We start from the raw sequence: 13,020 nt of genomic DNA, 5'->3' as shown, positions 1-13,020 counted from the left end.
TGAACCATTGTGAATTACTGCAACTCTGCTAAAATTTAGGACTTTTTTTGGCAAGGCTTCTGATGTACTGTAGCAATATCATACTGTCATTTCAGATAGCTGACTCCTACAAGTCTAATTCTTACTCTATGCACAGTATGCTTTGAAGGAAGGAGAATCTGTGAAACTGGCATATGTCCAAAAAAAGTATCCTAGTTTCTGAATGAACTTGATTTCTATGAACTCGGTCTTGAGTAATGTTTGTGTACTCATAGCATTGTGAAATATATGTTTGCCATGTATTTCTATTTCTTTTTCATATCTTCAAAAGAAATGTTTATTTTCTCTAATAAATTTGGGGAATGATGTAAATCCTCTATTCTTTTACTATGTCCCTGACATTATCTTTGCTATATAAATTATTATGAAAACATTGTAAAATTATAGTCATTACTTTTCTGCAGAAAGAAGTGCTTGTGATGTTAGTACAATAATTTTGGGAGCTGGATGTAAATTGCTGAAATGTTGATTAGCTCTCCTACTCCTTGCCTGCTAAGTGGTGAGACATGCAAACTTGTTTCTCTCTATAATCAGTTGAATTTGCCCTTATTATTGTCATCTGTCTTGATTAATGTTATATCAAAGGATAAAGGTACAGGTATTATTTGCAGATGGAAAAAGAGCAGTATTCATGGGATGTAGATTTCAGGTTTAATTAGAATGAATGTTTCCGTGGCTAGTCCACCATAGTGTACATCTTGTGTCTATATCATAATTCATATCTTTATTACTTGCAATATACTGTTTTGTTGATTGTATCAAGTGTATCTGTGACCCTAACCCAGTTATTTCTTGAAATGTTATGAGTATAAACTTAGGTTTGGTGTTTAGAGATGTTAATCTCAACTTTTACCAAAAAACAGAAGTGTCTACACAGCCTAGTTAATCAACCAAAACAGTTATCTCATGACATTATCCTGGGTTAATGTGTTAAGGGGCTGAGACCCACCATAGTTGAAGGTGGTTGGGACCATTATATTCTCAATGTTTTAGAAAAGTGGTAATGTGTTCTCATTTATCTATTTATCATACTCTGTTGCTGTCTCCCGCATTAGCAAGGTAGCCCAAGGAAACAGATGAGAGAATAACCCAACCCACCCACATACACATGTATATACATACATGTCCACACACGCACATATACGTATCTAAACATTTCAACATATACATACATATATACATACAAAGACATATACATATATACACATGTACATAATTCATACTTGCTGCCCTTATTCATTCCCGTCGCCACACCGCCACACATGATATGACAACCCCCCCAGTACACACGCAAGGTACCACTAGGAAAAGACAGCAAAGGCCATATTCATTCACACTCAGTCTCTAGCTGTCATGTATAATGCACCGAAACCACAGCTCCCTTTTCACATCCAGGTCCCGCAGAACTTTTCATGGTTTACCCCAGATGCTTCATATGCCCTGGTTCAATCCACTGACAGTACGCCGACCCTGATATACCACATCGTTCCAATTCACTCTATAACTTGCAAGCCTTTCACCCTACATGTTCAGGACCCGATCCCTCAAAATCTTTTTCACTTCATCCTTCCACCTCCAATTTGGTCTCCCACTTCTCCTCATTCCCCTCACCTCTGACATATATCCTCTTTGTCAATCTTTCCTCATTCATTCTCTCCATGTGACCATTTCAAAACACCCTCTTCTGCTCTCTCAACACACTCTTTTGTCCTCAAACATCTCATTTCCAGCACATCCACCATCCTCCGCACAACCCTATCTGTAGCCCACACCTCGCAACCATATAACATTGTTGGAACCACTATTCCTTCAAACATACCCATTTTTGCTTTCTGAGATAATGTTCTCACCTTCCACATATTTTTCAATGCTCCCAGAACTTTCGTCCCAACCCCCACCCTGTGACTCACTTCCGCTTCCATGGTTCCACCTGCTGCCAAATCCACTCCCAGATATCTAAAACACTTTACTTCCTCCAGTTTTTCTCCATTCAAACTTACCTCCCAATTGACTTGTCCCTCAACCCTATTGTACCTAATAACCTTGCTCTTATTCACACTTACTCTCAGCTTTCTTCTTTCACACACTTACCAAAGTCAGTCACCAGCTTCTGCAGTTTCTCACCCGAATCAGCCACCAGCGCTGTGTCATCAGCGAACAACAAATAACTCACTTCCCAAGCCCTCTCATCCACAACAGACTGCCCCTCTCTCCAAAACTCTTCCATTCACCTCCCTAACAACCCCATCCATAAACAAATTAAACAACCATGGAGACATCACGCATCCCTGCCACAAACCGGCATTCACTGAGAACCAATCACTCTCCTCTCTTCCTACTCGTACACATGCCTTACATCCTCAATAAGAACTTTTCAATGCTTCTAGCAACTTCCCTCCCACACCATATATTCATTAAACCTTCCACAGAGCATTTCTATCAACTCTATCATATACTTTATACAGACCCATAAATCCTACATACAAATCCATTTGTTTTTCTAAGTATTTCTCACATACATTCTTCACAGCAAACACCTGATCCACACATCCTCACCAACTTCTGAAACTACACTGCTCTTCTGTACATGCTTTTACCCTCTCAATCAATACCCTCCCATATAATTTCCCAGGAATACTTAACAAACTTATACCTCTGTAATTTGAACACCCAACTTTATCCCCTTTGCCTTTGTACAATGGCACTATGCATGCATTCTGCCAATCCTCAGGCACTTCACCATGAGCCATACATACATTGAATATCCTTACTAACCAGTCAACAACACAGTCACCCTCTTTTTTAATAAATTCAACTGCAATACCATCCACACCCGCCGCCTTGCCAGCTTTCATCTTCCGCAAAGCTTTCACTACCTCTTCTCTGTTTACCAAATCATTCTCCCTAACCCTCTCATTTCGCAGACCACCTCGACCAAAACACCCTATATCTGCCACTCTATCATCAAACACATTCAACAAACCTTCAAAATACTCACTCCATCTCCTTCTCACATCACCACTACTTGCTATTACCTCCCCATTAGACCCCTTCACCGATGTTCCCATTTGTTCTCTTGTCTTACTTTATTTACCTCCTTTTAAAACATCTTATTCTCCCTAAAATTTAATGATACTTTCTCTCCCCAACTCTCATTAGCCCTCTTTTTCTCCTCTTGCACCTTTCTCTTGACCTCCTGCCTCTTTCTTTTATACATCTCCCACTCATTTGCACTATTTCCCTGCAAAAATTGTCCAAATGCCTCTCTCTTCTCTTTCACTAATAATCTTGCTTCTTCTTCCCACCACTCACTACCCTTTCTAATCTGCGCACCTCCCATGCTTCTCATGCCACAAGCATCTTTTGTGCAAGCCATCACTGCTTCCCTAAATACATCCCATTCCTCCCCCACTCCCCTTACGTCCTTTGTTCTCACCTTTTTCCATTCTGTACTCAGTGTCTCCTGGTACTTCCTCACACAAGTCTCCTTCCCAAGCTCACTTACTCTCACCAATCTCTTCACCCCAACATTCTCTCTTCTTTTCTGATAACTCTACAAATTTTCATCTTCACCTCCACAAGAAAATGATCAGACATCCCTCCAGTTGCACCTCTCAGCACATTAACATCCAAAAGTCTCTCTTTCACACGCCTATCAATTAACACGTAATTCAATAACACTCTCTAGCCATGTCTCCTACTTACATACATATACTTATGTATATCTCTCTTTTTAAACCAGGTATTTCCAATCAACAGTCCTTTTTCAGCATACAAATCTACAAGCTCTTCACCATTTCCATTTACAACACTGAACACCCCATGTACACCAATTATTCCCTCAACTGCCACTTTACTCACCTTTGCATTCAAATCATCCATCACTATGACCCAGTCTCATGCATCAAAACTACTAACACACTCACTCAACTGCTCCCAAAACACTCGCCTCTCATGATCTTTCTTCTCATGCCCAGGTGCATAGGCACAAATAATCACCCATCTCTCTCCATCCAAGTTCAGTTTTACCCATATCAATCTAGAGTTTACTTTCTTACACTCTATCACATACTCCCACCACTCCTGTTTCAGGAGTAGTGCTACTCCTTCCCTTGCTCTTGTCCTCTCACCAACCCCTGACTTTACTCCCAAAACATCCCCAAACCACTCTTCCCCTTTACCCTTGAGCTTCGTTTAACTCAAAGCCAAAGCATCCAGGTTCCTTTCCTCACACATACTACCTATCTTTCCTTATTTCTCATCTTGGTTACATCCACACACATTTAGACACCCCAATCTGAGCCTTCGAGGAGGATGAGCACTCCCCGCGTGACTCCTTCTTCTGTTTAACCTTTTAGAAAGTTGAAATAAACTATATTCTACTGCATATGACAATCTATGATCATTCTTTAGTATCTAATTTTTTAAAGTTCTAGTTATTCAAAAGTGATTTTGTTTATAATGTTTACACTACAGTGTAGGGAAACACTGCACCAGAGTTGCCTTTAGCCAGCAACCTGTCAAGAGTGAGGCACTACAGGCTAAGAAGCGGCCCTGAGGTCAACCAGTTATGCTGGGAAATATCAGGGATGAGTGACTGAAGATGATAGTTTTGAATGTTAATGGGATGGCTGGTGAAAGTAAAAGGAGGGAGATTGAGAATTCTAACATGATAGTATAGATGTACTGGGTATTGGGGAAACCCATATCCTTAGACAGGGTGCGTGGAGTGAAATGAAAATGATTAATACATCTTGTGGGAAGCAAAAGAAAGAAGAGGGGTATGGACGAGAATAAATCAAAATCATCAGGCATGAAGGAAAGAAACACGTGCAATGGATGGAATGGATCAAGAATAGTGTGGGTGAAAGGAAAGGTTGGAATTGTGAATTATGCATGGACATGTGTAAATATGCTTATGAATATGAAGACTGAGCAAGTTGACACTGAAATCAAGCATTTCTGACAAAACTGAATGACTGTCTAAATGGGTTTGAGAAGGAGAGGAAGGTGGTTGTAATGCATGACATGAATGTGTAGATGGGATATGATGAAATTAGGAAGATAGATGGTCATTGGGGAGTGTGTGGAGTAAATAAGAATTGAAGTTATCTTGAAGATGTTTGTGCTGAGAGGGGTTTATTCCTTACATACACCTTTTTATTGATACACGACGATAAGCAGATATATGTGGATGAGAAATTATGGAAGAGATGATCAAAAGGGTTTCACTGATCATGTGGCAGTGGATGAAAGGTTGAGAAAGGTTCTGCTGGATGCTTAAGTTAAGAAAGCATTCTTTAGAGATTCTGACAACTTTGCAGTTCTTGTGGAGGAGAGGATCAGGGTGAAGTGGAGGTATGGCATAGAGAAGTAAAAGTGTTGGCAAGGGAGAAGATAAGTCAGAAATGACACAAGGAGGAGTATAAGAAGAGTGACAGGAAGTTTAGATGAAAGTGCAGTGAATGTAGGGATGTGGTCATGTGTGAATCAAGTGTTTAAAATGTTAAGAGAAAGATGTTAAAGACCGTAGAATTAGCCGTTGGATACAAGTTATGAGATATAAGAATAAAAGGGGATATGCATAGTGGAAGAATGAGATCAGAAATTATGTGGAAGAGAAGAAAAACGCTTATAGTAAATTGCTCAAAAAGAATGTATCACTGAAAGTTCAGCAAAGGAGAAAGGAAGAATATAAGTGGAATGTTAAGAAGGTGATAGAGGAAAGCAAAGAAAGAGTAGATGAAGATATTAGACGAAAGTAGAGTGATAAGTCTAAGTAAGAAATTGTTATGAAAGGCAAAAAAGGAAAAAGGTGGATGAGTGGAATTATGAAATTGAGAAGTAAGGAAGGAAGTGTTACATCAAAAGGAGGAAGTGAGAGGAAGATGGGAGAAGGCAAGAAAACAGTTGCTACATGCACGGGTATGGTGGATGGATGGAAAAGGACACAAGCACAGGGCCCTAAAGCAAGAAGGGAGCAGAAAGATCTAATAATAAGATTGAAGGTAGGAAAGGCATTGGAGTCAATGGGCTTGCATCTGAAATGTTGAAGAATGGTGAAGAAAGTGTGATTGAGATAGTGAATTGCTATGTAATTTAGCATGGAAACAGAAGGTTGTGTTTGAGGATTGGATGAAAGCTATCCTTCAACCTTAGGAAAAGGTGCAAGTATGTATGTAGAAATCACAGGGGAATAAGTCTTAAGTATACCAGGAAAACTGTATGTATGTTGATTGACAGTGATGGAAGTGACTGAATGCAGAACAAGTAAGGAACAAGGGGATTTAAGGGAAGGTAGGGGATGTGTGGATGAAATTTTTGTTGTGAATATAAGTACAGAAAGTATCTAGTGAAAGGTAAGAAGCTACATGCATCTGAAGGTAAATATGAGTAAAAATCAAGTTATGGTGTTTGAAAGGAAACAGAGAGAATGTATAGATTTTGCAAAACCCTATAGAGTGAGAGAAGAAAGTGTACCAAAGAGTGTTATAGATATGATGCAGTGAAAGACTGGAAGAGCTGAAAGAATCTAAGTATTTAGGAGCTATCTTGGGTAAGTCAGGTGATATGGAAAGAAAGATACGGAAGAGAGCAGAGCAGCGTAGAAAAGTCGCTGGGTCCTTTAATAATGAAGGGTAGAGGTACAAGTATGGAAGTCAAGAAGGGTTCAAGGGACAGTATAGACACTGAATCAGAGATAAGCTATGGCAGGGAATGCAAGGGGAATGAATTGTGGAGTGGTACAGAGGGTGAAAGTAATACTTCAAGGAGGTCCAGGCATGTGGATAGGATGCAAGATGGAAAGTTTACAAGGATCATGTATGATAGTATGATTACAGGTTTGGTGTGACAGTAAGACCATCTGTGACATGGGGAGATAAAGTGGAAAAGTCCTGGGGAGGAGAGAAAAGGGGAGAGAATGCATGAAATGGTATATGTGAGGGAGGCATGTAAAATCTGGGATAAGTGGAGGCTTTTACCATGGCCACCCCCTTGATGGAAGTTCTTGGAGGAAATGGGCATCAGAGATAGAGAATAAAACAGAACAAGCACCTTGAATGGATGTTGGGGTTCACTAAAAAAACATTTTGAGAATGGATTAATTAATGACCACCCCTGAAAAGTTTGCTTCAAATTGGAACTGAGTTTCAGAGACGCCTGAAATGTGAAATGCTAATGACAGAACAAGGGAGGATACCATATGACAGTTGTCAAATGATGGTAAAATCTTATACGGCCTTTGGCTAATCAAGATACAAAGCATCACATCCCCATTCAAAAAAAAGTAACTAAGATACACTTACAGCAGTCTTTCTTAACACAGCCTCTCTCCTGTCTTGTTCTGCCTGCTGAATAATTCGCTTGCGTTCCTCTACTTGTGAACGACGATCAGCATCCCGTGCCCTCATTTCTTCCAAACGCCGTCTTCTTTCATTTTCCTGCTGTTCCCGGAAACGTTGTGCTGCTGCTGCCTATAAAAAGGATATCATTTACATTTTGGGTACTGACATCAGATATCAGGTCATACTTTATTTAAAATAAAACAAATACCACTATTCTATCAATCTATCTACTTACTGATCAATCAACTTATCCATACATATCAACAGTGACATTATACACCCCTGATACAGACTCACATTCACCTGGAACCACTCACCCTCCACTCTTGCTACTCGCATACATGCCTTACTCTCTTGATAAAAATTCCACCAATTCTAGCAGCTTTCCTTCCACACAATATATTTGCAAAGCCTTCCAAAAAGCATTGCTACTAACCCTATACATCTTTTCTCCAGATCCATAAATAGCACATACAAATCCTTTTGTTTTTTTGTTTCTCGTACACATTCCTCAAAGTAAACATCTGATCCACAAATCCTTCACCACACCTATAACCATATTGTTGCTCCCCAGTCTGATGTTCTGTGCATGCCGCCATGCTCTCATTCACCACTTCAATGCAACTTACCAGGCACACTCAACAACCTTATCCCTCTGTAATGTAATTCTAACACTCATCTTTGTTCACCTTTCCTGCATACAAAAGTGATAAAAATGCATTACCATCCCCAGATATGTCACCATGATCTATACATACACTCAAAACCCTAATCAACCAATCAGTAACAGAGTCACCCCTTTCTTGAGAATTTTAACTGAAGTACCATCCAATCCAGTCACCTTGCCACAATTCATCCTACATATGGCTTTCACCACATCTCTTTTCACATACCTCCCTGACCCAAGCACCCAACATCTGCCATCCGATCATCAAAAACATTCAATAATCCTTCAAAGTATTCACTCTCTCCTCTTCACCTCATCAGTACCAGTTACCACTTCCCCACTGGCTCCCTTCACTAGTGTTCCCATTCATTCTCTTGGTTTTTCACCCTTTTAACTTCCTTCCAAAAATATTTTCTTATTCTCTCTTAAGTGTGCTAATACTCACTCACCCCAAATCTCATTTGCCCTCTCTTACAGTCCCTAAATCATTCACACTCTTTCCCTGTAAATATCACCATAAACCTCTCTTTTCTCTTCACTAGCAACTTAATTTAGTCATTCCACTCACTACCCTTACTCACTTGCCCACCTCCCACTTTCTGCATCATACACACTTCTCTCATGTCAGCACAGCTTCCCTAATTACCACCCATTCCTCACCCACTCCTATCTTTGTTCATTTTCACCTTCAGCCATTTTAATACTCAATCTCTCCTGGTATATATTCACACAAGCCTGCTTACATTCATCATCTTTTTCTTACCCATATCACTTCCTCCTCCAAAAAACTCTAAAAATCTTAACCTTTGCCTGATGAACATCTGGTGATGTCTTCAGGGGTCTTCTATGCCCACAACCTAGACTGTCTAGGCTGTTGGGTTGGGCAATATGGATCAGACATACAATCAGCTGCCCTTCTCAGAGCATTCACATCCAAGGGTCTCTCTTTTTTATGTCTATCAATTAGTACATAATCCAATAATGCAAGCTTTCCATCTTTCCTATGCCATGTATAATTATGTACTTCCCCTCTTCTAAAACTAATCATTCCTAACCACCAACCAATTTTCACTTTACAACTCCACAAGTTCCCTACCATTTCCATTCACCATACTGAATATAAACAACAGCTACCCACTTCAATGTGGTCCATTCAAACCCCTACCACACCAATACAAAGAAAACTATACCATCATTCTAGGGTTTTTCTTTGCTTAAAGATATTCTACTTATTTTCTATAAGGAAAAATACTTTCCTCAACTTGTTAGTTTTTGTGCACAGGACAGGATTAGTTGCAAAACTTTGGGTTAAACGCTCTGCGTTCTCCAAGTCACATGATATAATGTGGCAGTTGAGGGAATAATTGGTATACATGGGGTGTTCAGAGTTGTAAATGGAAATGGTGAAGAGCTTGTAGATTTATGTGCTGAAAAAGGACTGGTGATTGGGAATACCTGGTTTAAAAAGCGAGATATACATAAGTATACGTATGTAAGTTGGAGAGATGGCCAGAGAGTGTTATTGGATTACGTGTTAATTGACAGGCGCGCGAAAGAGAGACTTTTGGATGTTAATGTGCTGAGAGGTGCAAGTGGAGGGATGTCTGATCATTATCTTGTGGAGGCTAAGGTGAAGATTTGTATGGGTTTTCAGAAAAGAAAAGTGAATGTTGGGGTGAAGAGGGTGGCGAGAGTAAGTGAGCTTGGGAAGGAGACTTGTGTTAGGAAGTACCAGGAGAGACTGAGTACAGAATGGAAAAAGGTGAGAACAATGGAAGTAAGGGGAGTGCGGAAGGAATGGGATGTATTTAGGGAATCAGTGATGGATTGCGCAAAAGATGCTTGTGGCATGAGAAGCGTGGGAGGTGGGTTGATTAGAAAGGATATTGAGTGGTGGGATGAAGAAGTAAGATTATTAGTGAAAGAGAAGAGAGAGGCATTTGGACGATTTTTGCAGGGAAAAAATGCAATTGAGTGGGAGATGTATAAAAGAAAGAGACAGGAGGTCAAGAGAAAGGTGCAAGAGGTGAAAAAGAGGGCAAATGAGAGTTGGGGTGAGAGAGTATCATTAAATTTAGGGAGAATAAAAAGATGTTCTGGAAGGAGGTAAATAAAGTGCGTAAGACAAGGGAGCAAATGAGAACTTCAGTGAAGGGCGCTAATGGGAAGGTGATAACAAGTAGTGGTGATGTGAGAAGGAGATGGAGTGAGTATTTTGAAGGTTGGTTGAATGTGTTTGATGATAGAGTGGCAGATATAGGGTGTTTTGGTCGAGGTGGTGTGCAAAGTGAGAGGGTTAGGGAAAATGATTTGGTAAACAGAGAAGAGGTAGTAAAAGCTTTGCGGAAGATGAAAGCCAGCAAGGCAGCAGGTTTGGATGGTATTGCAGTGGAATCTATTAAAAAAGGGGGTGACTGTATTGTTGACTGGTTGGTAAGGTTATTTAATGTATGTATGACTCATGGTGAGGTGCCTGAGGATTGGCGGAATGCGTGCATAGTGCCATTGTACAAAGGCAAAGGGGATAAGAGTGAGTGCTCAAATTACAGAGGTATAAGTCTGTTGAGTATTCCTGGTAAATTATATGGGAGGGTATTGATTGAGAGGGTGAAAGCATGTACAGAGCATCAGATTGGGGAAGAGCAGTGTGGTTTCAGAAGTGGTAGAGGATGTGTGGATCAGGTGTTTGCTTTGAAGAATGTATGTGAGAAATACTTAGAAAAGCATATGGATTTGTATGTAGAATTTATGGATCTGGAGAAGGCATATGATAGAGATGCTCTGTGGAAGGTATTAAGAATATATGGTGTGTGAGGCAAGTTGTTAGAAGCAGTGAAAAGTTTTTATCGAGGATGTAAGGCATGTGTACGTGTAGGAAGAGAGGAAAGTGATTGGTTCTCAGTGAATGTAGGTTTGCAGCAGGGGTGTGTGATGTCTCCATGGTTGTTTAATTTGTTTATGGATGGGGTTGTTGGGGAGGTGAATGCAAGAGTTTTGGAAAGAGGGGTAAGTATGAAGTCTGTTGTGGATGAGAGAGCTTGGGAAGTGAGTCAGTTGTTGTTCGCTGATGATACAGTGCTGGTGGCTGATTCATGTGAGAAACTGCAGAAGCTGGTGACTGAGTTTGGTAAAGTGTGTGAAAGAAGAAAGTAAAGAGTAAATGTGAATAAGAGCAAGGTTATTAGGTACAGTAGGGTTGAGGGTCAAGTCAATTGGGAGGTAAGTTTGAATGGAGAAAAACTGGAGGAAGTAAAGTGTTTTAGATATCTGGGAGTGATCTGGCAGCGGATGGAACCATGGAAGCGGAAGTGAATCATAGGGTGGGGGAGGGGGCAAAAATGCTGAGAGCCTTGAAGAATGTGTGGAAGTCGAGAACATTATCTCGGAAAGCAAAAATGGGTATGTTTGAAGGAATAGTGGTTCCAACAATGTTGTATGGTTGCGAGGCGTGGGCTATGGATAGAGTTGTGTGCAGGAGGGTGGATGTGCTGGAAATGAGATGTTTGAGGACAATGTGTGGTGTGAAGTGGTTTGATCGAGTAAGTAATGTAAGGGTAAGAGAGATGTGTGGAAATAAAAAGAGCGTGGTTGAGAGAGCAGAAGAGGGTGTTTTGAAATGGTTTGGGCACATGGAGAGAATGAGTGAGGAAAGATTGACCAAGAGGATATATGTGTCGGAGGTGGAGGGAACGAGGAGAAGTGGGAGACCAAATTGGAGGTGGAAAGATGGAGTGAAAAAGATTTTGTGTGATCGGGGCCTGAACATGCAGGAGGGTGAAAGGAGGGCAAGGAATAGAGTGAACTGGATCGATGTGGTATACCGGGGTTGGCGTGCTGTCAGTGGATTGAATCAGGGCATGTGAAGCGTCTGGGGTAAACCATGGAAAGTTGTGTGGGGCCTGGATGTGGAAAGGGAGCTGTGGTTTCGGGCATTATTGCATGACAACTAGAGACTGAGTGTGAACGAATGCGGCCTTTGTTGTCTTTTTCTAGTGCTACCTCGCACACATGAGGGGGGGTGGGGGATGGTATTCCATGTGTGGCGAGGTGGCGATGGGAATGAATAAAGCAGACAGTGTGAATTGTGTGCATGGGTATATATGTATGTGTCTGTGTGTGTATATATATGTGTACATTGAGATGTACAGGTATGTATATTTGCGTGTGTGGACGTGTATGTATATACATTGTGTATGGGGGTGGGTTGGGCCATTTCTTTCGTCTGTTTCCTTGCGCTACCTCGCAAACGCGGGAGACAGCGACAAAGCAAAATAAATAATAAAATATAAATATCTTCAAATGTTTTATCATCAGCATCCTCCAGTCCCTGTGAAGGTAAAAATAGTGCAATGTAATCACTGAATTGTATAAATGAGAAAAATTGGGTCTGACTCTTCCACAATGTAAACTATCTTACCAATCACAGAAAATGAAGGCACATTCACAACAAAGTAGATACCCAAACTCTATCTTGCTTAATGCAACTTATCTTTTTCTTAAAGTTTTTCATAAAATACAAAAAAAGAATTGGTAATGATATAGCTAGATCAAATCTAGGGCCCAAACATGCTTGTAATAGGCAGTATTTGCCAGTTTCTGGATTTCCCAATTTGAATTTCAAGTTAGTCAAGCCTAGTCCAGTTGTAAATATGACAGTGTATAAAGTTCAAGAGAGGATAAGATTCAAGAGATGAGGCCCAAAAAATAGAAGAACTCCCTCCCTGTACAGAGAATATAGCTAGTTACACCTTCAATGACACTCACTGATAAAAGCAGAATGACAAACCTACATCCACATGAAGTGAATGTCTAGTAGGACCGGGGGCACGCATCATAATCCTACTGTGCTTACTTATTGGTTGATATTATTCAGGGTTCTTTAACTCTCTGTCCATCAGTCTGTCTGGATGATTTTTGTCATTCTGACTTTCCATCTTGTTTGTACTTTCCTACTTCTACTTATCTGTA

At 40.5% G+C, this 13,020-nt stretch overlaps 1 protein-coding gene across 1 annotated transcript in view; it reads right to left on the bottom strand.

Moving 5' to 3' along the window:
• The window catches only part of LOC139757917 (uncharacterized), a 401,228-nt gene that overhangs the window by 303,978 nt on the left and 84,230 nt on the right, over window positions 1–13,020 (bottom strand). Inside the window, exon 5 of the mRNA XM_071678863.1 lies at window positions 7,347–7,514. Within this exon, the coding sequence (XP_071534964.1) occupies window positions 7,347–7,514 (168 nt within the window). The remainder of the gene's footprint in view (window positions 1–7,346; window positions 7,515–13,020) is intronic.

Source organism: Panulirus ornatus, chromosome 28 (assembly GCF_036320965.1).
Source record: "Panulirus ornatus isolate Po-2019 chromosome 28, ASM3632096v1, whole genome shotgun sequence".
Taxonomy (NCBI): Eukaryota; Metazoa; Arthropoda; class Malacostraca; order Decapoda; family Palinuridae; genus Panulirus; species Panulirus ornatus.
This window is presented reverse-complemented; position numbering and strand designations above follow the sequence as displayed.